Source organism: Artemia sp. Qi Xiang Cuo, chromosome 10, assembly GCF_049724085.1.
Source record: "Artemia sp. Qi Xiang Cuo chromosome 10, ASM4972408v1, whole genome shotgun sequence".
In the NCBI taxonomy this organism is placed as follows: Eukaryota; Metazoa; Arthropoda; class Branchiopoda; order Anostraca; family Artemiidae; genus Artemia; species Artemia sp. Qi Xiang Cuo.
The window spans coordinates 37,655,810-37,682,162 of NC_142803.1; the positions used below are offsets into that span (position 1 = coordinate 37,655,810).

Consider the following 26,353-nt stretch of genomic DNA (forward strand, 5'->3'; position numbering starts at 1 on the left):
TCCAGAGTCTGTGGGAGGACAAGCTGGTATCAACAAATTAACAGGAAGATTGGCAGCTCCTTCTTGATTCCCTGGGTGCCTCTGGGGGCACAGGCGGATCTAAGGTCTAAGGTAAAGTGAATCAGTAATATGGGCCCTTCAAGAACATTTATCTCAAGTCCATAAAACAAACAACGAGAAAAAAAAAAATCATTATAGGCTCTATTTTTAATACATTCACCATATATTCAAGTAAGCACAAGAATACTTAGAATTTTCTTAAACGCTTAAGTTTGGAGAATATTCGTCAATATTTTTTAGAGTGGATTTGGATGAATTGGTTTATAAAACTATTCAAAGCACACAACGGTGTGCGTTGCTTTTTGCATTACTCTTTGTTTCTAAGAAATGTCTTTGTGACTATACAAGATTGAGGCCCAACCAAGTAATGTAATGCCCAAACTTTGAAAACCTTATTAAGAAGTGGACTTGGTCAGAACGGTTTCGAAAAGGCACAAATTACGAGTCTTTATAAACAAAAAACAAGCTTTCAAGATAAGACTTTACAGTGATTTAAAAGAAAAGCTAAATGAAAGAAGATTGTATAAAAAATGAATAAAATTCACAGCCACACCTTTAAATGGAAATGGAGCAGAATAATCATTTCACCGTCACATGGCTGGAAGATGGCATGCTTAATGTTATTATACAAAATATCCACTTTATCACCCCGGATGGAAGTGTATCGGAAGCCATTGGTATGAGCCTCTAACGTTCCTATAAGGAAGAAAAAGCGTTTAAAGAACTGTTATACAAAAATACAAATGAGTATACAAAGAGAATCCACAAGCAAGCAAACTGAGATACCCTAATTTTCCTTAGAGAGGTCCTTGGATGAGACAAGACTTTCATCTTTTACATGAAAACATGCAAGTTCAGAAAAATATGAATCTTCAAAACTTTTTAAACTTAACTATAGCTAATACATTGATTAAACCTCTGATGTGCGCTTCTAACGTCCCAGCAGCATAAAAATTTAGACAGAAACATGAAAAGGAACGAGTAAAAAGATAGGCAAAAAGAAATGTAAAGGTGGAGAAGTTAAATTAAACGAATGAAACGTGTATATAAAACGGCCAAATAAAACGTGTCTTGAATTCCAAAAAACATGATTGTACAATTCAATACGCAAGGTTTTTCATAACAAAAAAAAATATCGTTTAATCTCCCTAGAGGCACTGTTAATTCAAAAAACAACTTAGCAAAAGAAAGGTGTATGCAGGTTTGATCTTAAAAACGTGAGGAAGGAGAAAAACTAAAACTACTTTTCTGGAAAGTATGAAAAGAATAATAAATGGAGCGGTTCAAGCTCATATCTCCCATTTTTTACCAGGAAGGAGATCTCCAGTAAAATTTTGGTGGAAAAAAGGAGCCACCTCTTTTTGAAGAGACACCTTTCTAAATAATAAAGGTATAAGGTACAAAAGTACCTTATTAAGGTACAAAAGGTTTGATCTTAAAAACGTGAGGAAGGAGAAAAACTAAAACTACTTTTCTGGAAAGTATGAAAAGAATAAATGGAGCGGTTCAAGCTCATATCTCCCATTTTTTACCAGGAAGGAGATCTCCAGTAAAATTTTGGTGGAAAAAAGGAGCCACCTCTTTTTGAAGAGACACCTGTCTAAATAATAAAGGTATAAGGTACAAAAGGCGGATGGACGTAGTGACCTAATTTCTTGGAAAGGTAGGATACAGATTACAGTTTGGTATGCCTATACGAAGCCTGTATTTTCAAGAACCATCTATGTATATAATTGTTTTGAATTACGTATGATCCAGAAACGTGACATATACTTCCTAGACTGACCAGTGTATCTTTAAACGTCATCTTTATCTTTCTTAGCATAAACATTACTTACGGAACGTTCCTATAACTGAAAGATTGAAGAGTTTATAAACTATAGAGTCCCATACCCTAGCCATTTCCCCTTATAGAAATCTATTTTTCGCTCACCATATTCTGATTTCCCGGATTTCTTCGGAGCAGACCAGCTTGTTAAAATAAAACATACAAAAAATTGGCGTTAAGTCTATCAATAAAAAAAAAGCTATTATTTGTGCAACTTGCCAAATATATACAAAAATAAAGCAAAACACAACAGATAATTCATAGTTTCACAATAAACAAAAAGCTAAAAATCGACAGAAAATACATGACGAGAAAATAGAGTATATTTTTTATATATCTGGATATTATTTCGCGATCATCTAGTTGGGAATGTCATAACCTTTACTAAGGTTACGTATAACCTTATTTATATCTTATACCTTAATATTATTTCCTTTACTAAGTCCTTATTTTACTTAGTCTTTATTACCTTTACTTAATCTTTATAAGGGTTTACTGAATCCTTATTACCCTTACTAAGGGGTCAATCCACGCCAAATCCTCCAATCGTGACTGCGCGTGAAATTCCAATTTTGCTGAAAAAAATTCTCAGCTGTTCTCTTCAATGATAGTACACACAGGATTTTTTTTTTTTTTTTGAAAGCTAGTTTTTCGGGAAAAAATTTCCAGTTTCAAAATTCGCAAAAAACGAGGTTTTTTGAAAAAAAAAAGTTGGTATTTTTTTTCCACTTATTTATCCAATTATCTACATAGCCAGGAGAGGTTGGATAGAAAAAATTGAGGCAATCCGATAATGACGGAAGAACTGACGGCCAACCGAAGTTTTTGAACCCTTGTGCGAAAAAGCAGAACTTCAAAAATCTGTAAATTCTTAACGGTAAGAGCTAGGATACCATTTTTTTTATTCTTGTCCTCTTGTCACCAGGTACAAAGGGAAGTTTTGCATTTTGTCCTATCGCTTTTAGTTTCGGAGATATTTTCATAGAATTTTGACAAATTGTGAAAATTGTCACTTTTCATCCCCAAAAAAAGCTCTGTAGGCAACGCGATCCAGGAAAACTACTTATTAGGTCCTAAACTACCAAACATGACCTACCTGAAACCGTAAAAACCTCGATGTAAAAATTCGATCCTGATTTTTAAAAGAAGATTTAAGTTGGACCGTTTTTCAAGTTAACAAAATGCATGCGGAATGAACTGCTGCAAGTTTAAATTCTTTGTTGCCAAGCAGTTTATTCAAATATCGAAATCACACAAATTGACCGATTCCTTTCTCCAGAGTAAGTTAGTGGGATGCGTCATCGAATTATTTGAATTTCAGATATTTCACTCACAGTCGAATAATTGCTATTGACCGTGAATGAAGTATAATTCATACCGTACTGTGAGGATTGTTAGATGTCGGAATTAGAAATAATAGCTCTTGAAAAATGTTGTGTTGGACTTCATTTAAATAGCGAGTGTCACAAGAAAACATTTTTTCGCAAAGAAGGACTTAGACAATTTACCGAACTTTCAGATCAGAGTCGGGAGACAATTTTATTGAGAACATTTATTAGCTCCATAGAGCGTATTTGCTTTCATCATGAGCAATTCTACCTTCATCAGTTTGCTAAGGCTGTTCCGAGAATCTGCTGTGATCCATTTGAGTTGCACACCTCTTGTCCTCGGAAAGGAACAAGAGCTATAACACTAGAAAACACTAGAACCTTGTCTCGTTTCAAACTTATTCCCGGTTACAAGGTGTGTGCTGAATGCCACACCGAAATTGACGATCGTGCCTACGAAGAGTCCGATGATGACATTGTTAATATCCCCCAAGTTTCTAACGACGGATCTTTCTCATACAATTCCCAGCCTGATTGTTCCTCAAGAAAATCTGCAGCGAACGCAGCTACAGTTGTTTCAACTTTATTTGAAAATATTGGGACCTCGCCGCTCAAGCCTTATTCCTTAAAAATCTCTGTTTGACAAAAAAAAAGACTACGTTAAACGGAAGTCCGAAACGGTTGCAGAATTCGTTTCCAAAATCATTAATGTCGCTTTGAGTGTTCCAACCAGTGGTACTTCCTCTCCTGTGCTGAAGCGCAAATGCATAGCTTCGTCATTGGTTCAGAATTCTATGGAGTCTGCTGAAGAATCTGTCCCCTTTCTGATGAACGACACAGAAACAAAGGATTTCTGTATTTCCCTGAAAACCAAACTTGAAAACTCGGATACATTATCTAGGAAACTTAGTCTTCTCACTCTAGTGCCTCCGACATGGCCCCGGCAAAAAGTATCTGATTTTTTCCAAGTATCGGAATACCTTGTTAGAAAAGCTAGGAATATCAGAAAGGAGGGAGGAATATTGCCTCTTTTGACCTCAAAAAAGTCACCTAATGTTCTTAAGCCACATGTAGTTCAGGCTGTTCTGGACTTTTATGAATCTGACGTCAACAGCCGGCAGCTTCCAGGCAAGAAAGATTTCGTCTCCATAAAAATCGATGACAAAAGGGAACAAAAACAAAAGAAATTACTGCTGGCCAATATTTCTGAACTTTACGAGTTATTTAAGAAGGACAATGAGGACAAGCCGGATTTCAAAATCGGACGCAGCAAATTTGCTGAGCTTAAGCCACCCTGGTGTGTTATAGCTGGCTCAAGTGGGGTTCATTCGGTATGTGTTTGTCTGTACCACCAAAATGCTAAGCTTAAATCATTAGGCGCTGATATAAGAATTTCGCTCGAGGATTTGATGTCCAAAGTTGTATGCTCTATCAGAAATGAAATGTGCATGCAAGTGCACTGTGCACAAGTGCACTGTCTTTGTTGATAAAAAAAACGACTTGGAGAGTTTTCTCTGGGAGGAACTAGCTGAATCTGATTCAGTGACCTATAAAGAGTGGGTACATGTGTACCGAACAGTTCTTAGACAAGTAGAAGAAACGATAGATGTGTTCATACCGAATTTCGTCGAGTCAATCCGAAACCTTACAGTACACCATTTCATTTCAGTACGTCAGCAAAATTACATAGACCAACTAAAGCAGAATCTCTGCTCCAATGAGGTCCTCCTGCTTTTAGACTTTGCAGAAAATTTTTCCTTTTTGGTCCAAGACGCAGTTCAGGGTTTTCACTGGAAAAATTCTCAGGCAACATTACATCCGTTTGTGGTATATTGGCGTAGGGGTGATAGCCTGTTCAGCAACAGTTTGTGTGTTATCAGCGACCACATGGACCATAACACTGCTGCAGTTCACGCTTTTTTGAAAGTCGTATTGCTTCACGTTAAGGTTATGATTCCCGGCCTTTGCAAAATCTATTATTTCAGCGACGGTGCAGGATCCCAGTACAAAAACAGAAAAAACTTTGCAAATTTGAGCTGCCATTTCAGTGACTTTGGGGTAGATGCTGAGTGGAATTTCTTTGCTTCGTGTCATGGAAAGAATGCGTGTGATGGGATTGGCGGTACTGTGAAAAGACTAGCAGCTCGCGCCAGCTTGCAAAGGCCATTTGACAATCAGATACTTACGGCACACGATCTTTATGAGCGGGCAGATAAGTCCCTACCCAACATTACAGTATTATGGGTTTCGTCAAATAACGTTAATGAAAACTTTGAAAGTTGCCTCGAAGACCGCTTTGAGAAAGCTATTACTATTCCTGGAACTCAGTCATTTCACAGTTTTAGGCCCAAAGGCAAAAATAATATCAGTGCTTGCGTTTTATCGGATTTGGGTACTATCTTGCCAAGAGAAGAATTTATTGTGTTGCGGTTAGATTTCGAGAACGTCCTTTTAACCGATCTGGACTCGGGAGACTACGTAGCCTGTGGGTATGGCTCTGATTGGTGGGTGGGGTGTGTTGTAAGCATTGATGAGGAGAGTGGCGAAGTTGAAGCTAAGTTTATGCACCCAAATGGACCATGCTCAAGTTTTCGTTGGCCTCGGCCTGACGACACGTGCATAGTACCAGCTGCTAACTTACTACAAAAGCTGCGAGAGTCTCGTAGTCGCTCCGCAAGAAACTTTGTTTTAGAGCCAGATGTAGCAGCCGTTGTTACAGAAACATTCAAAACTTACAAGAAGAAAAGCAGAGAAAGCAACCATTAATTGTTTTATTTTCATTATTTCATTTTTTTCTAACTTAATTGATCTAAGTAGTTTTGAAGAAGCGTCTATTTGTTTCAAGAAACATAAAATCAGCCATTTCCGGACAAGTTCACATGAAGGGTAGGCTAAAAAACTTTAGTATACTATGCTACATACTAAGAATACCAGGTGCCTGAATTGATGAATTACATTCAAACTATAAAAGTTTGACATTGGTTACACGAGATACAGCATGAGTGGCCATATTAAAAGATATGTTCGCTAACCAAATAAAAATATAATAATTGGCGATAGAAGAATCTGCATTTTTATGATAACAGGAAACTTGAAAAACGGTCGAACTTCAATCTTCTTTTAAAAATCAGGATCGAATTTTTACATCAAGGTTTTTACGGTTTCAGGTAGGTCATGTTTGGTAGTTTAGGTTCTAATAAGTAGTTTTCCTGGATCGCGTTGCCTACAGAGCTTTTTTTGGGGATGAAAAGTGACAATTTTCACAATTTGTCAAAATTCTATGAAAATATCTCCGAAACTAAAAGCGATAGGACAACATGCAAAACTTCCCTTTGTACCTGGTGACAAGAGGACAAGAAAAAAAAAAAAAATGGTATCCTAGCTCTTACCGTTAAGAATTTACAGATTTTTGGAGTTCTGCTTTTTCGCACAAGGGTTCAAAAACTTCGGTTGGCCGTCAGTTCTTCCGTCGTTACCGGATTTCCTCAATTTTTTTCTATCCAACCTCTTCTGGCTATGTATAAAATTGTAAAAAAAAGTGGAAAAAAAATAAAAAATGTTGGTTTTATTTTTTTCAAAAAACCTCTTATTTTTGTAATTTTGAAAAGTTTGAAATTTTTTCACGAAAGAATAGCTTTCAAAAAAAAAAAAAAAAAATCCGGTTTTCAAGAAACATTGATTGCCAAGCTGTTAGTTTGCTAACAGCAATTTGACTTTAAAGCGCCGTCATGATTGGATGATTTGGCGTGGATTGACCCTAAGGTTAAGTATATCTCTAAGAGCTGTTCTTACACAAAAAATCTGACCCCCCCCTCCCCGCCATCCTAGGGTAGCTAAGTCATCATATTATTGGAAAAACGACAGCACTTTCTTTCTTCTTCTTTTATCTTTAATTTTTGGGGAAACAACATCCCTTCAACAACGCAGCATCGAGTCTTCAAGTGCAGCCTGATTTTCTTGTATGCTTCTAATACGGTTACAATTTAAACATCAGGACGTAAAAAAGTAAATAACCGTACCTGAAATTCGTTTTTGTACAATATTCGGTCTAATATATAGATCTTTTAACTTGGGGTTTCCCTTGTTCTGCGATAATACCAGGGTATCCTGTTTCACCAAATTCTCTTTTTCCCTTTCTTCTGCTTCTCTTGTTTTAAACTTCTTTTGAACTTCTTTAATGATCCTAAAAGCTGTATTTAAATTTGAAGATGGCGCAGACAACTCACCCGGCTCTTTTGTGTTGGTACTTCGGTAAGTTCTGAAAAAAGTAACAATAGGAGTAAAAGAACACCTTTCTTGTATAAAACACATAATTTTAGTTGAAGAGTCAAAGGGAGGTTGTACAACACCTTTGTTATATAAAACAACTCGCCTAAACAGCTAAAGGTGGATTTTGTCAAAGTTTAGGAATATCTCATTCAAACTACAAAACTAAAAATACCTTTCGCATGAAACACCAGGGGGCTAAAAAAGGAGATTTGTTAAGTCTAGAAATACCTGAACAAAATTTTTAAACTAAAAACACCTTTCACACATAAAATAGCTGGGCTAACAAACTAGAGGGTTTTGTCAGAATTTAGGAATCTCTAAGTGAAAATTTCGAAGCCAAGAACAGCTTTCACCAGGCTAATATCTAAAGATAAAGATGGGTCTCATCAGAGAGCAACTAGTCCTCTCTCGAAATGTGAGATGATCACTGCAGTTGCGTGATTTACTTATCTTTTTTTTCAAAGAGCATGGGTAAGTAAAGAGAATCTGGTCTCTGACACTTCGTCATGGCTTTTTAACCAGTTTAAGAAGAAGCAGCACTACAACTATTATGAAGAATGACTGAGTCCAATAAAAAAGTTAAATAAAGCTCAAAACACAAGCATTTGAGTTTAAATAACACATCATTACTCAAGGGTGAATTTTTTGTTTCTGCTCGATTCAAAATTTTGTTTGTGCTTAACTAGTCATTTGTTCCAACAGATGCAAGTATGAAATAAATATACATATAGGTATTTTTGAAGATCACACTGTCTTTCCATGACGATTAATAACATATATATATATATATATATATATATATATATATATATATATATATATATATATATATATATATACATAAGGCGACAAATATAGAAGCAAGGTTGCAATTTTAAAGGAAGGGCAGGTAAAAATAACCACCCAAAATTTCAGTTTTTAGTACATTTTTAGTTTTAATTGTATAATTATACAAAAGTTTAGCACTAAGATCAAAAGAAAAAAAATGAATGAAAAAAGCTTACATTTCTTTAAGATGAGTTGATTCTGGACTTTGAAATGAGGTTATATCCCCTTTTCCAACAGCGGCACCAGGATGAAAGAAATTCACTCTTAAATATGTATAATCACCCTCTACACTCTGAGATATATTCTTAATTGTCGAAATATGAAATGGCACAGGAATGCCAAAAATAGGTAGAATCACAGTCTCGTATCTCTTATCTAAAAAACAAAATACAATCGTATGAATTGAAGGAAAGGAAGGAAATGATGAAGGAAAGTTCAGGTGACTTAGTAGTTATGACATTATTGACAATATTATCAGTACATCTCTCAACTTGAGCCTCATTTAATTTTCTGTATCCCTTAATAGCACTTCAATACTTCTAAATTTAGCAACCATCTAGCCATCTTATTTTCGTTTAAATCATTTCTTGATCGAAAGAAACTGCTACTGTCTGTCACACAAAACTCGTCTAGTGACATCACGCCTTATCCCAAAACAAGTTTCGAACTTTTTGACACAAAAAAAACTCGAGACAAATATATCAAAGCGGAAAGTTTAATATTCAATATGTAAAGAAAATAGCGCATCCAGACAGTCTTCAGCCCATCCAGACAGTCCTCGATAAATACCTACGGGACGAACAGCACGGTCTCCGCCGTCCTGTTCTTGCACGAATCTTATCTACACACTACGGATGATGATTGAGGAGCGCAATGAATGGCGAGAAAAAATGTACCTGATTTTCGTGGACTTCGAGAAAGCATTCGACTCCAACGACCGCGACTCGATATGGAAAATCCTGCGATACTATGGAGTTCCTGATAAAATCGTGGCCCTAATTGTTGCATTACGTGAAAACACAGAATGCTGTGTTCGGACCCAAGAAGGAAATACTAAATATTTCCGTATCATGTCCGTCGTAAAATAGGGCTGTGTTCTTTCTCCGTTCCTCTTTGTCGACTACATACTCATTGATTGTACAGGGTTCGGCATCCACATTGGAGAAGGTAAGCAGCTAGCCGATCTGGATTTTGCTCACGATATTGCCTTGATGGAAAGTAACAAGACCAAAATCTAGGATCTCCTCAATACTATCCATCAAAATACTGGCTGACTTGGCCTCAAGATTAACACAGAGAATGGCAACAACAAATTCCCCCTGAACATAAAGTGTGGAGATTCAACTGTCGAGTAGGTCGTAGAGTTTACGTACCTCGGCAACACGGTGGAAAATGCAGGGTCAAGCAAGCGAGAAGTGCAGTTGAGTATAGGGCAAGCCTGTGGAGCTTTTCATTGACTAAAACCAGTATGGCGATCGAAAAAGTATTCTACGAAATTAAAAAGGAGGCTATTTAATAACACTGTCCTTTCTGCACTCCTCTAAAGCAGTGAGTGCTGGAATTTAAGTCAACAACAAGAGAGACGCATTCTTGCCTTCGGAGGATTCTGAATATCGACTGGAGAGATCACGTCAGAACCAGATAGTCCGATCTATCTCAGGCCAGCCCATAGTTACAGACGTCATTTGGCAACGAAAGAGGCGATACCTTGGGCATGTGATCCGTATGAAGGATGACAAGATCCCAAGACAGATCTTGGAATGGCAACCTCAGGGAAACCACAGGAGAGGTCGGCCAAAAAACACCTTACGTCGCAGATATAGACGGGACTTGTCCAGCATTCAAACGACGATGCAACCCCAATAGGAAGATGTTTTTGGCGGTGGCACATATACAGGACGAATGGCGGCTCTTCGTGGATGCCCTGAGTGCCTCTAGTGGCACAGGAGGGTCTAAGGTAATGTAAAGAAAATAGAAATCGACAGAAAGAAATATGTGGCACTTTACCATGGGAGTAATACATATTAAAAAATAAATACAAGTATCACTTACAGTGCAGCATTACCGAACCACAAAAAAAAATTGAAACAAGGAAATAGGAGATAAAAGAATAGAAGCTGAGGTGCTTTACCATGGGCGTAACACACACGCACACACACAGACACACGCACACACACAAAATACAAGTATCACTGACAGTGCAACATTACCTAAGAAAAAAAAAAACAACAAGGAAATAGGAAACAAAAGAGTAGAAGCTAAGGTGCTTTACCATGGACGTAACACAGACACAAAAAACACGAGTATCAGTGACAGTGCAGAATTACGGAACAAAAAAAAGGAAATAGGAAACAACAGAAGGAATCTGAAGTACTTTACCATGGGCGTAATGCGAATAAAAAAGAAAAGAAAAGTATCACTGACAGGGCAGAAATACCGCACAAAATTAAAAACTGGAAAGATTCAAAACAAGGATGGAATGAAGTTTAGTTTTCCTTGGTTAACATTTTGATTTGAAATAAGATCCAAGAGCAAAGCAAAAGTACAAGAGAGGCATAAATGCAATAAATTCTTCTTCCCTTTCATCAAAGTTGAATATTTTATTTCCTCTCTGATATTAAGTGAAAATAAAAAGAAACAAAACCAATAAACAGAATTAACAATGTTTTGTTCCCAAGGTTTTGGTAATTAATTTAAGAATTTTACTAGGGTAACACGAAATGATACTGGTTGATATTATTTCCTTGTATGCGAGCTTGAATTAATCAGGTCATAAATTTCAACCAATTGAGGTGAATTTTATAATCATTTAACTGAAAATGAAAAATGAAAATTTGACAAGAGAGAAACAGGCAACTTCACAATTGTGTTCAACATTGGACAGCATATTTGGGCCGAAATATTTCCAAATTGTTTCAAAGGTAGAACCCTTTTAGGAAGGTAAGAGCTTCAGATGGGCTAGTAAATATATTCCAGCTTCTTTAAAAAAAAATTACTGTTTTAATTCATTTTCGTGAGTTGCATCTTCTATGTGACTACCGAAGATAGAAGTTATACTGTAACTTAACATATTAAAGAAAATATTTCAACTCTCAATCATAAAACCAAGCACGACAATATTTACTATATACAGTCTAAAAAAGCAACAAGATTGTGAGCAACCAACACCTTTAAACTATTATTTATGTCAGAAGTTAAAATGATAGGTTTAGATCATTTTTCCGAGAAGGAGGCAGTTCAAGAAAGATTTTAAGTCCAAATGTCACAGTTGAAGCCAATTTTTATTACCCGCTTTCCTGAAGAAGAGAGGCCACTACAAAATTCAAAGACGATCCTCTCTGTGCAGTTAGGACTTCATTAACCAAATGATAGTTGACATAAAACCGTAATGTTCCAGACAGATTTAAGACTACCAAACTTTATCTCCATTCCCACAGATTAAAGAGAGCTCTAAACTTAAACGGATTCTAAGGCTGAAGGTGAGGTATATCAAAATGGGTGCTTCAAGTGCAAACCTCCTCAACAGGGCCCCAGTCAAACCATGTAGCAAATACAATTCATGAATAAATAGGAAAAAAAGCTTTCTGCGCTTATTTAAACCAACTGTTCTGATTGGACTAGATAATGTTTCACTCACCGACAAAGATTTTTAATTCTTTAACTTCTGGTTCTTTCCAGGGCAGGTCTTTGGAGCTTTTATATGAGACTGTATTTTTTCTCACTTTTTCTTGATCAGTTTTCCCAGACATCTGAGCCAATCGCTTCTGGGCCTCCTCATTCAATTGGCGAGCCAATTCTTTTTGTCTTTCTTTGCGCTTTTCTTCTGCAGAGCCTTCTTGCTATAGGATTAAAAAAAAGAACTGCAATTGAGGTACTTTTTCTTTTTGCAGGTTTATAGTGCAAAACGCATTTCCCAATAAAATCTAATAAGACGATTTACGGTAGTCTGAGAAAAAAGAAACTACATGAAAAACTACCCTCCCACTTACGAACAACTAACATTTTAAGTTGTAAGACAGGAAAAACATGTAAATCATCAGTCGGGTGTCCAAAGGCCGTATTTACATAATTGTAAATTTTCAAAAGAGCAAAAAAAAAGACCTCACACTTTTTTTTTATTTCCCCTCCGATAACAGTAAAACAAAAACGGATTGATATATATCGATTTTACATATCAATCCGTTTTTGTTTTACGATTGTCAAACGGGTAACAAAAAGTTGTGAGATTTTTTTGCTCTTCTGAAAATTTACAATTATCGAGAAACGACCTCTTGATACCCGACTAAAGTAATACAAAATAGCCAACTTTGTTTATATATTGATTCTTTCCAGTCATCAAACTTTTTCAACCAATCGGAATCGTGCATTAAAAGTCGTTGCGTGATTCCAATTGGTTGAAGAAGTTAACCACGGATAAAAATCAGTATGCAAATAAAGTTAGGGCACTTAATAAACTAGTCTTTTACAAATAGTACTTGGAATCAGATGGATAGATGTGGATTTCGAAGCAAAAGCCAACAAAAGGGGAATCACCAAAAGCTGTGCCTAGCCCCACTTCTCCTTAAAATAAAGAAAAAAAATTCTTTTCGAGAATTATCCGTGCTTTAGCAATGGCCAAAAAATAAGACAATATACCCAAAAATCATAATTGATAAAAGGAAACGAAAAATCACAATAAATGACTAGTTTCTAGTCTTTTGTTTGTACGAAAAATTGAAAAAGCATTCAGTTCGAAGCATTCATTCAAAATAGTTACAAAAGGCTCTTTCACTAAACTCAAATCAAAATTTTGCACTGTCTGATTAAACACTTGGGTGAAATGATTGTACATGACGTTTTTTTGACGATAATTCAAAGAAAATAACTATGCTAGTACATAAAACCTTTACGTTAATATTGCTTGTCGCTAACCAACTTTTCTGAATAACTTTATAGCCACATATTACTAAGTACATGCACTAAATGTATATTTATAATTATATGTTAGTCGGAATGGAGAAAACTACTTGCTCTTTTCCTTACAAATCGATATACGCTACGGTTTTTGTTATCTGGTGCCTCGTAGAATTCTTGGCTAGTCTTTCTTTCTCTCGATTTTTTTTTTTTTTTTTTTTTGAAAAAAATGCAGATGAAGCATATGAAACGTTAACAGATTTATGGTGTTTATTGAATGGTTTTTTCTATATGGTCTTTATGGTTGCAAGGGATTTTTGACAGATTTAAGAAGACAAGTTAAGACTAAGATCGGTCTTCAACAAAAAACCGAATTATTTATCTAAAAATTGCAGAAAACAATGCGTTGAGATAGACAACTGACTATGAAACAAATTTGATGACTTTTGGTTTTTCTTTTCGCCTCGTATAAACAATTTTAACCAGACTTGGGACATAACGTGAAATATATACTCTAATTGTTTTACGTGTTTCAATGACTTAGCAGTGACGTGCCTCAGAGTCGAAGTTCTAACCTAGATCTATGGCAAGTGCTATAACAGGCATTTAGTCTTGACTCTACAGGCCTGTTGACTTAATGACAGCCAAACTCAACATACGTCATAATGGACAACTTACGAAGATATGTCCAAAGTTTCACATTAGATTGTGAATGGCGAATATCATGATTACTTTTGATTGCAAATAAATAAAGTTATCATTCTCTAATTTGGACGTATTTAAATAAAATTCAGTAAAATCTCCAAACTTTTAGACAACTATCATGACTACGGACTCCCCCCCCCCTCAATTCGGAATCCATATTTAAATGATTAAACTATTCCTTCCAATTTTCATACAAATCAGGTGAAATAAACACCATTATAATGGGCGTTTGTACACTTGTACAATTTGGAATAGATTAGGTAGTGCGTTGTCTTATTCCTATTTCTCGCCCAAGGAAGTCCTAATTACATTCAGAAGTTTAGTTTACAATCTAATACCCTTTATAAAATAGGCTTTTTCAGACCTCCCCCCACTCACTTTTCTGCCATTGGCCCGCACCAATGACGGCTCCAGCCTTCGACCCCTTACAAATATAGCCCTGCACTGCTTCCCTTTCCTCGCTATTGTTGGCAACTCCGGCCTTCTACCATCGCAAAGAACAGGCTCGGGTTTTTGGCCTCTGCATGCTCGTTATTATCACATTTCCGGTTTTGTTTCTTTAGTAGCATATGAGAGAGAAAAACAAGTAATAAAAATACATGCATCAACTTACAGTTTCTCCCTTTAAACATGAAAAGAATCAAGCACGATTAATTTCAAAGAAAAACAGTGAGTAAACGAAGAACAATTTAAAGGAATAAGACATGATGCGACTGTCAATTGTATACCTTGTATTGGACAGTTGTTATTTTTGTATAATTGGGCTGAAGCAAGTCTACACTGATTTTAGAGTTTAGAAATACATCGTTATAATGGAGGTAACTGACCAAATCGCATATGGACTTACTGCTTCAAAGCAATTAAACACAAAAATGACAAAAAATTTATACTATTGGTTCTGAATACAATTTACGGATCATCTTACGTTTTGGAGTGAGGTTGGTCCAAAAGTGTACGAAAAATCAAATGTACGAAATTTCTATCAGTTTTGGACAATAATATCTTCAAGAATATCTTGATTATTACTACTCAAAGTTAACAACTGCTTTAACGTTAAATTTTGTGAACTGAAAAAGAAGAGGAAGCTTATTCTGCTCCTGAATGACTTAATTATACATACATAATATATATATATATATATATATATATATATATATATATATATATATATATATATATATATATATATATATATATATATATATATATATATATATATATATATATATATATGTATTATATATATATATATATATATATATATATATATATATATATATATATATATATATATATATATATATATATATATATATATATATATATATATATATATATATATATATATATATATATATATATATATATATATAAATAGATTCATCAAGAAGAGATCTGAAAGGATTCTGAATAAGACCCGAAAATACTACAATAGGGCCGTTCTTTTACTCATCTTTGTGCTAAGATATTATATCTTTTGACAAAGAACGCTCAAAAGTGAAATCTTATCACTAAGATTTTACATCTTATAGCGTTCTTATGCAAACGTCTTTCATCATTCTGCTCTGATCAATGGTCTAAAAACAAAGATGAGTATATCATCTAAGTTCTCTCATCATTGTTCTATATAGCAGAAAGATGGCGCCTTTCACACCTTTTGCTAACGTCAGTGAGCTGTAAGATCTTAGAACAAAGATGAGCGAAAAGAACGGAAATCTTTGCAAAAAGATGCGAGATCTTAGTGCAAAAGAACGGGCCTAATATGTGTCAAAGCAAAAACCATCACGGAAAAAAGTGAAACTGAACAATAACCGAATATTTCCCATCAATTCAAGGAAACTGAATCAATATGTAAAAAAATGCATGTAAAAGTCCTGAAAAGTGATTATCGTGACAATCCAAACCGTTAGTAAAACTGAATACAAATTCCCTTTCCTTTGATATTACGACGGTTACAATAATTGAAAAAATATATTGAGGAAAATTATTCTCAGAACTACTTAACATTAAAGATTGGACTCAAAAAGGGAAGTTCATACAATGGAACTTCAGGCTAATCAAATGAAGAAAAAGAAAACCGAATTGAGTAATAAAACAGATGAATCCAGCCAAGAGTTTCTAAAATGAAAAATCTGGAAGTGAGAAACTACAATGTAAAGTTTACAAATTAACTCCAAATTATCGTTTAAATTAGAACATAAAAGGCAATTAAATTTCAGTTATCAAATCAATTAGATCGTAAAGATTGAGTTTATACTAATAATGGCATCGGAAATGCCTTTTCTTGATGCAAGTTAGACGGCCAGCATTAAAGTCAGTTTCATTAAAAGGTTCAATTAAAACTTTCTTCTTTATATAGCATAATCTTAAGCGCATTTTCCTGTCTGGTTACACATTAAACTGAATTTGATGTACCGGCTCAATCAATTATGAGCTCTCGTTTTATTTAAATAGGTATTGTGTTTGTGATCTCATAGATTTTTACAAAGAAAAGAGGCAACCAACAATATATGATCAAAGGAATCAAAGAAAAAAAAAATCGTCTTTCCAGTTCTTTCATTACTGACATGGATACACACGGAAATTTATCTTTTTCTGGAAAGATAAATGTTGTTTTATTTAAATGTTGCCCGAAAAGAATTACATTTTTTACGATCATCAAACAATTATATAGTTTTCAACTTATATTCAATGTAATTGAACTGCTGATGTTTTTGTTGTTTCTTTCACGTTGAGCTACCAATTGCCTTTGATTTATTTTACTTCCACCAAATTATTTTTCTAACCTCTATAATTTATAATTAACCTCATTATAATTTCTCTACCTTTGGTTCTTATCATTTTCATACTTGATGATAATTAGGAAGTAAAAACCATTACGTTCAAAACGACTAGTGCTGTTTTCAACTTGATAAGAATCTAGCTATTATACTTGGTAAGGGTGAATTTTTTTTTCTTTTGCATGTCTGTCGTCAGACAGACATGGAAAAAGAATATGAAATCTTCAACTGAGCAATACAGAGCAAATAAATACGGTATTACAAAGTAAAGTGCAAAGATCAAGCAACGATCCAAAAATGATGTGGTAAAAAAAAATAACAAGAAATAAGCCAACGCTCACACTCGAGATTTCGTTTTGAAAATACACAAGTTCTACTTTTGAAAATTCGCTTTACTAATTAAAAATACAATCTAAATAACCAGAATTTCTTTTTACAAATACGTTAAACAAAAACAAAGAATAAAGAGAAAAAGTAACTTACATTAAGGAGAAAGCGAAACCAAGGCATAGCCTTGAAAATATTTATCCCAAGAGAATATGATGAGAATAAAATTGAACTCTGACTCCTTTATTTGTTAGAGTAAAATTGGTCCTACACAATCAAACCCATTAAACACATACAAAACAAAATCAAGCAACTGCAATTAGGTGGGCAATATGGTAATTAATAAATCACGTCGAACTTTGAAATAAAACCATATAAAATGATTTAGGATATTTCTCAGGCTCCACCAATCAAGAAAATAGGGTCGAGAAAGAGAGAGAAAGTTACTTACGCGGAGTTTGCTTTCAAGGACAGTTGATCTCTTTCCTCTTCCTAACTGTTCAGGAGGCGTTGGAGGCTCATTTTCCTGTTCGCTTTGTCCGCTCTCATCTTCTTCCTCTTTCAAGAAAATGCAAACATTCTTCACGCGCTTTTTTGATTGTGTTAGAACAGTAGCTGGCTGACCCTAAATATGCAATGTCAATGAAATTATTTGGAGATCCTCGTCTTTTTTGTAAGAGAAAAAAAAGAACAGTAGGAAGCCCATGTTAACATAAATGTCAGTCTATAAAGAGCATAAGAATTTGTTTACAGGGGAGTAACACCGGTGATTTGTTACAGTTTGGAGTTTTTAGTCTTTTTGTAAGAAAACTAGTCTTTTTTGTAAGAAAAAAATATTAAAAAAGTAGGAAACTCATTTCAACATAGATATCATTCCATAAAGAACATAAGACACATGATGTTTAGGCCCTTTCTGTTTTAGATGTTAAATGAGCTTAGCCGGGGCACTGTTTACGGTGAAAAATTTAAAGATCCAGGAGTGGTATCACTTTAACTGATACAGTTCTTTTTTAAAGGTACAAGCTCATGTGTTACACCCCATTGAAAGTTCCGAGGGTCCGACAAGAAATGTGGGCATTTCGGGGCGTGTTTATTTTCTATCTCTTACTGAAGACAAAATTGGAATAAAGACCCTCAGTGCCCCCCCCCCCACCAGCTTTTCCACGGAAAGTTAGGCATGTTGTACTTTGTTTGAATCGAAATTATGCAATGATGTTCAGTATATATATAATTACAGGACTAACGCTGGCCCGTGGTCTATCTAGCATCACCTATCCCCACAGGTATATTTATATTTATATCATACAGCAGTCACTTAAATATTTTCAATCAGTACGATTGAAGACATAAAGTCGACCCTCCAACAGTATGTAAGGACCTCTAACTGTATCCTGCTATCCGCCAAATGCTCGCAACCCTGCCCTGTAAGAAAGGCAGGAATGTTGCACCTTTTTAAGAAGTGGAACAGAGAAAGGATTTTACCCCCCGCCTAAAATCCACCACAATACCAACATCAAATTTTTTAAGTTGGATATTGTTAAAATTGAAATCATACAATGGTTTTCGACCTGTATGATCTGAGACCATAGAGTGGGCCCATGATCCCTCCAATATCCCCTCGCCAACAGGTTTTTATCAGAAAGGTACTTCTTTGAAGCATAATCATGTAAGAATTTTTCAATCTGTTTTTAAGGAAAGAGGATGTGGGCCATTGGCCTATCGAACACCACCTGCCACTCTCACTGTCAGATTTTATTTGGAAGATAGGCACATAAGTGTCTTGTTGAACCAGAATCATACACAAATTCCGGTCTGAAAGTTTTAAGCGCCAAATATTGATTAGGCGTCAAACAATATGGGATAAAGTCAGTTTTTAAATAAAAGCAGCGTGTTTTGAGACAAATTTAAAGGAACGTGATTACTTTTTTAAATAATTTTTCTTAAGACTGAGAAAACTAAGGAGTTGACAACTACATCGTTAGTAAAACGGTAAAGAAACAAAACAAAAGCGTTGCTCACGCAACACCTTTGTCTTACAGCCGGCCAAAGGTTCCTGCAACACTTCACACTATCAAAGCAACGTAAATCTTAAAAATTTATGTTTGAAAGGATGAAAAAAAACCCAAAAAATAAATGCGAATAATACAAAACTTATACTATAAAAAACATTTTAGAACTTCATAAGTACCTCGTTAACAACAGCTGTATCACCAATAAATAGAGCATAAGTCTTAGCTTCATTCTCTGATGCTGATTGATTTTTTAGATCCGTAATTCCAACGCTGACGTTGAAAACCATACCCTGTTTGATTTTGGCATCGTTTTTCGGACCAATCAGAAGAGAGCCTTCACGAAATTCAATTCCAGTTGCAAACCTGGAATTGTAAAGAACATGGAACGTTATTTAAAATGCAGAAAAGTTTCAGGTTCAGAGTTACTCCCAGTCAGAGACTCACAGTATAGTTTATCTGCCTTTATTATATGAAACCCAAAGAGTGTTGAAAATTCATAAGATATTCTGTATAGTTGGCAGGCCGTAACTATTTTACGATAAAAAAAAGTAATAGTTAAAAAAAAAAAAAAAAAATCAATTTAGCAACATTAAAAAAATCTCAGGTTTAATCGAAATAAATAGAGAGAATTTAAAATCGCGATTAAAAAAAAAAATAATAATAATAATAACGTAATAATAATAATAACACATTTTCCTAAAGTGCTTTGAATTATGACTAAAAATTCATCAATACAAAAAAACATTACGACAAACGTAGCAAACGTTATAACAGCACCAAACATAACGCAGTGTTACTCATCAGAATTAAAAACAAGCTATAAATGCCTCAAACAAAGGGATGACCAGCCTTTCACATCCCAATCGCCAATATTTGCAACCCCCCATTCCAAATACTCACTTTGTGCTTCTTTATGGAAGGTATGTGAAACCAGAATATTCAGAATCCGCTGTTAAATATAGGTATGACCTATGTTAATGCTGATTAAAGAGGATCAAAAACAAGACACAAAATACACGCCATTTGCGGTCATTTTGAGCGTTTCCGCACTATTCTCGATAATTGCAGAATTATTTTGCAGTCATTAATTTGCACTGTATTTTACTAAGATTAACTGATGACTTTATTTAGGAAGATTTTGCAATTTACAGCAAATATAAACATAAAATTAAATTAAAGAACTGCTAAAAAAAATAATTAGACGACAGATTTATTTTTAATGATATAAATTAGCATTAAAAGTTGGTTAACGCGTGGTAAACCATGTTTTTTTTTTAACCAAAGCATTTGGAATTATAAATGTTATTATAGATTATAGAATGTTATTACAGATTAATTATAGATATAATTATAGAATTATAGATGGTACATAATACAGATTTCTAGACTGCAGTGAATATATCAAAGTTTAACTATCTGTATGGTCGTGAGCATACCTAAAAAAAAAACATTTTCATTTGACTTTTTTCAAGAGGTTTTTCCTAATAAAAGTTATTTAGCATAAACTTGGAAGGAAAAGGATTCTAACTAGAGTCCATTGGTATTGGGGCGATGAGCTGTAAGATGATCAACTGGCAGGTGGCATAAGATGGGGTGACTATTTTTCTTAGAGACTACCTATAGTTTCTAAATTTCAGCTTTTCATAGCTATATGGCTCCTAACCCTTTCATAGCTATATGGCTCCTAACTGCAAGATCCCCATTATGCACATTAAATTCAAGGCCGAGCAAAGCCGTTATTGCAAAACAATATTTTATGCGACTTCGACATTTAAAACTGGTGCCAATACGTTGGAAGGCAAACTAATTCTTACAGCAGGTTTCAGCAACGTGATTATAGTTTAACAGCTGCAGATCCAGGAAACTAGTAAGGTATAAAAACTATAATATCATGAGACTTAGTTGCTGGCAGACAGTGAATAGTAGTTACGGATGATCTAAATATAAGTGAAAATGAGATTTGATTGTTTAAAGGGTTAACTGGAAACTTACACAACCATATTTATGGCTAGGCTCAAGGCTCTAGGCAGGCATGCCTTTCCAAAAACTAACCTGACAAGTATGTGTCCAATAAGAGAGTCATTCATACTCTTGCCATTTACCCGTGCCCCAGCCATTTAAACATTTGCCTCTCAATTACTTGGACTATCTGTCTTGGCTTTTCTCTATCTACAATTACCCAGCCCAGTCTTGATGCAGCGTATTGCCCAAAATACTTGATAAATTCAATTCAAAATCAACGGACTCGGTCCGTTCAATTCTCAATTAATGAGACAGTTAAATAAATATATACAGCTCAATATATTCCAATGTATTGAACAATTCAATATGTCAATACACGCAGTTTTTGGTAGAAGCATGCGCCAAATTAGAAAAAAATGATCAAAAAATCAACAAAAAGGAGCTAAAAACATATGGCACTAAATAAGGAGCAGCGGCATCTAAATAAAATATCAGAAACTCCAGAGATAGTTATCAGAACCAGGCACTTTTCATTTATATTATTTTTGTAGTTCGTGAAAATTTAAATATGTTTTTGCAGTTAAAGCACCAATAAATCACCTAAAAATGACAAAATATAGCAATATTTATTTGCAGTCAATTGAACCTTACCCGAAGGATTTTGTTAATTTTTCGACAAGTTTTGGCTGTTCGTTTTTGACAAATTCAATGGTTTTCTCGTAGACTTCACTGAGTTTTGTCCCAGGTTTAAGCAGGTCAAGAATCTTGTCCTCAATGGATAGCAGAGATTCGTAATTTTTCTAAAAAAAAAAATAAAAAAAATATATAGTATCTAAACAGGACTTGCATCCATTAACAATAGGGTCAACAAATACATAAAAAAAAGGTGGCATTATAAAAAGAAAACAGATCATCAGCTTATTTTCAATAGAAACCATACTACTAATTGAAGACATAGACAAAATAAATGATTTAATGCTACTTATAGCTGAAAATTGTACAGCAGTAGTCACCATCCTTTTTTTTAAAATATTACACTGCTGAAAAGGGCATCAATTATAAGTGTCTTGTCTAGTTTACTAGAGCTATGTATAAGCCTACGAAGGGTTTCACGATTTAAATATTTTAGAATAACCTACATAACTGCTGTCTCTTTCAGGTGTGTAGGAGCACCACCCCCCAACAGTTCAATTTACATCGTCACGACTAAGCCAAAATAGTGAGATGCGAATTCTTAAAATTATGTTTTTAAACTAAGAAGCCAAGGGCCAAAACTCACTTTAAACTCCCTGACTATTCAAATTTAATTTTCGTTGAGCAAACCATTTTAATAGAAACAAAAAAAGGAGAGCAGATGAAAGTGGAGCAAAGTAGGACAAATTATTTTGAGAAGCAATATAATTACGGTTACTGCTAACAACAATTCTCCAAATTTCTGGTCCCTTAGGAGCCGCACAATTGCGCACAAGTTTGTTCTGCTTCGTTCTATTTAGAAACAATTCCTATAGGAAATACTTAGTATATTTTGTTCTATTTTTCGAAATGCCCACGTTTCCAAACTATACTCAATAATTGTTATTACAGGGTTTTTAGTATCGTAATGTTTGCCCTTAGCATCTGACTGTTCTTCAAGTGTAACTGAAAAAAAGAAGAAAAGCCTTGGATATTACATAGAGCCTTGGATATATTGAGCCTTGGATATTACATTTCATATGTAAAATATAACAACATAAGATTATAGTTAATTCGACACTTCAAAGCACTATAATCTCCACCAAGGTCGTATTCGCAGGTGGGGGGGGGGGGGGGGGTAACAAAGATAAATATAAACCAATTTTTGATGCACTTTATCCCCCCCCCCCCCGAAAAAATCTTTTGTGTGTGGGGATTCCCCACCCACAAGCCAAAAAAAAAAACAACAACGAAATATAGGCACGAAAAAGGCAAGGATCCTACAGTCTGTTAGTCACAAATTTAGAATTTCGAACAATTACTACCAACTCGTCACAGCTTCGTCAAACAAAAATACATAACAGCGTATTTACAGCGTATTTTACGGAAACCTGCTTAGCAGATTCACATAAAAGTAAAATTACCAAAACTAAGCACGATTAAACTGCCATTTTATATGGCGAAAAAGGGCTTAAACAGCACAGGAGCAACCCAATATTCTCTAGCCCTAATATTACTATTTACAAGGGCCTCAATTCCTAAGAACTCTTTAACCTAAAGGGAACCGGTAGTACCAACTTATAATGATGTCAGTTGACTTTAACCTTCAGGATTTACCAAGGAATCGGCGTTATTCAGACAAAATGTTTCATGGTATAAACCGAATAAAAATTTGAGATAACTGTGGATCCTAAATAAGATGAAGCAATAAAATCACCTGCATCTCTTCAGTGGGATTGACCATCATGGTACGTGCAATATTGGAACAGTAGGATTTGTACCTGGCTCCTAGAGAACAAACGATGGCTCCAAAATGTAGAATATTCTTATCACTAAAAGAAATTCAGAGTTAGATCCCCTTCAAGTTCTAAACATAAATAAACGAATAATAAAAATCATACACAATCGTATTTGCCCATTTGGGGGAGAGGGGGGGGGGGGCTGAGACCGCTCAAAAGGCTCCCTTCCTTGGAAAAATAGCCACCTAAAAATACATCCTTTCTGTTTTAGCCCCCCCCCCCTAAGGATTGTACTTGTTTTCATTTTTAATCATAAAGCATGAACAAATACAGTTTGGTACTTTGAAAAAGGACCTTAGTGCCCTGACTTAGCTTTAGGTCGGTCTTAATCCTATCATACTATTAGTCCATTTCACTCTCTTTCTCTCTGTCTCTTTTAGGTTCTGTATAATGATAATAATAAAAAAGACTGACCGAACGAATATAACGATTTAAGGCATATATTCTCCTTGAAACAATGATATTGAAACCAGGCTGCACTACATTCCTTGGTCTAATTAACTAAAAAAAACAAGTTTTTTTTAACTGAAAGTAAGGAGCGACATTAAAACTTAAAACGAACATAAATTATTCAGTATATGAAAGGGGCTGTCCCCTTCTCAACGGCTCGCTCTTTACGCTAAAGTTTTTTATTGTTTTAAAAAATAAAGTTGTGAGACAGAGTCAAACTTTAGCGTAAAAAGCGCGGCGTTCAGGAGGGGACAGCCCCTTTCATATACGGAATAATTTCTGTTCGTTTTAAGTTTTAGTGTCGCTCCTTACTTTCAGTAAAAAAAAAAACTTGTTTTTTTTTATTTAATTTCTGAACGTTTCTGAATTAATGGAGCTTTGCTTTTGGCTCACCGAACATGGATATTTAAAACGCAAATCGCATATTAATTTTCCTTTTTTGGCTAATTGGCTTTCTTGACATTGTGTTTTGACGCAACTTACGTATTGACATACATAACGAGCTTCTATATTCGTATGTTTTTATTACTTATATTAGGGAGTTTGCTCCCCAGTCGTTACCTCGCCCTTTACGCTAAAGTTCAAATTTTGTTCGAATCACAAGCCCCTGAATCACAAAGGCCGGTTAATTAGAATAGATAGCTCTTTTGAAAGTACTAAAAAACTTTAATGTAAAGAGCGAGGTATTGACTAGGGGGCAAATCCCCTCATATACATAATAATTTCTGATCGTTTTAAGTTTTAATGTTGCTCCTTACTTTCAGTTGAAAAAACTTGTTTTTTTATTTAATTTCTGATCGTTTTTTAAATAATGCTGGGAAATCTGGCGCATAAAAATGTTCCTTCCCCCAAGGAAATATCCTTCATGGAAAGATCCTCCCCCGTAACCCCTACTCTAACCATGCCCCCACTACAAACAATTTCCTCCTGAAAACACCTCTATGCTACCCAATAACCACTGATATATGTAAACAATGGGCAAAGTTTTTCACTTGCAGCCCTTCTCCCGGGACTTGTGGGTGATTAAGTCATCCTCAAAGACATATTAATAAGATTTTCGGCATTGTTGAACAAAATGGCTATCTCAAAATTTTGATTGGGTGACTTTGGGAAAAAAATGAGGGGGCCAAGTTGCCCTCCATTTTTTGGGTTCACTTTAAAGGGCCCTAGAAATTTTAATTTTCGTTCGAATGAGCCCTCTCACAATATTCTAGGACTACTGGATCGATACGATGACCCCTGAAAAAAAAACCCAAATAAACACGCATCTGTGATCCTTCTTCTGGCAAAAAATACAAAATTCCACATTTTTTTACATAGGAGCTTGAAACCTCTATATTAGAGTTTTATCATGCGCTAAACCTAATGGGGTGGGTTTCATTAAAGCGCTCTGACTTAAAGGGTGTTTTTTCTCTTTTTTTCAAAAAGCTAGCAAATTTTCTCAAGCACGTGACTTCTAATGGGTAAGACTAAACTTGATGAAACTTATATATTTGAAACCAGCATAAAAATCTGATTCTTCTTAAGTATCTATTGGTATCAAAATTCCGTTTTTTAGAGTTTCGGTTACTATTGAGCCGGGTCGCTCCTTACTTACAGTTCCACGAACTGTTTGATTATGATGTAACTCAAGACTTTTTGATAGAGAAGAGTCTAAACTTGCTTTAAAAATACGAAAATTGTCCTTTTTTCAAAGATTCAACTAATTTTCAACGTTATTTAATCTTAAAATCCTGTAAATTAAATTTCTAAAATATAATTCAGTAAACGGAAAGAACCAGATCTTTGCTATGGAGGATCCAAATAATGTCAAAGTGCGGGGTGTTCAAAACAACATTTGTACCTACCCAGAGATGAAGAGAGATTCAATATTCTCTGAAAATGGCACAAAGAGCCTCTGCTCAAATCTGAACCATTTCAGCCTAAGAATATAGCTTCGGGGAGCCCTCTCCACAAAACCCTCTTTTACCTCCCGTCTAAGGGTCGGACCTCTGGTCACTGATGAATCAAGCTACTGTCCGCCTTGGATCTATCTAAAGCCTTCGACGACGAGTCTGTATTTTTCCTTTTTTTAACAATATTGGTATGAGAACTCTGACTTCACATTGATAGATTTAGGCCTCCCCCATCGACCTTTTCGTCGTAAAATAAAGCAGAGATGTGATATATTCAAAACGTTCTAATATTTTATATTACATCAGGTCAAATTATTTACTTGTGTGTACAAACAATTCTTATCTTGCTTGTGCAAACAATCCCCTAATTCATGGAGAAATTTAGCCGGTCTTTCGCCATGGTTCCAAAAATTCCCCATTTTTTTTCTAAAAACAGTTTCTCTCTTAACGTTGATGATAAGCGTGAGTTCTTAGTGTGTAACAGTCTGGCTGTACCTTATCAAACAGTTCGTGGTAACGGACTGTAAGTAAGGAGCGACCCGGCT

At 35.0% G+C, this 26,353-nt stretch overlaps 1 protein-coding gene across 1 annotated transcript in view; it reads right to left on the bottom strand.

Moving 5' to 3' along the window:
• dre4 (SPT16 homolog, facilitates chromatin remodeling subunit dre4) overlaps nucleotides 1-26,353 on the bottom strand; it is a 78,117-nt gene that overhangs the window by 10,922 nt on the left and 40,842 nt on the right. Inside the window, exons 7-14 of the mRNA XM_089095395.1 lie at nucleotides 23,382-23,496; nucleotides 21,644-21,792; nucleotides 19,207-19,393; nucleotides 17,470-17,643; nucleotides 11,951-12,152; nucleotides 8,490-8,688; nucleotides 7,236-7,474; nucleotides 614-756 (exon numbers count right to left, since the gene is read on the bottom strand). Coding sequence (XP_088951521.1) covers nucleotides 614-756; nucleotides 7,236-7,474; nucleotides 8,490-8,688; nucleotides 11,951-12,152; nucleotides 17,470-17,643; nucleotides 19,207-19,393; nucleotides 21,644-21,792; nucleotides 23,382-23,496 — 1,408 coding nt within the window. The remainder of the gene's footprint in view (nucleotides 1-613; nucleotides 757-7,235; nucleotides 7,475-8,489; nucleotides 8,689-11,950; nucleotides 12,153-17,469; nucleotides 17,644-19,206; nucleotides 19,394-21,643; nucleotides 21,793-23,381; nucleotides 23,497-26,353) is intronic.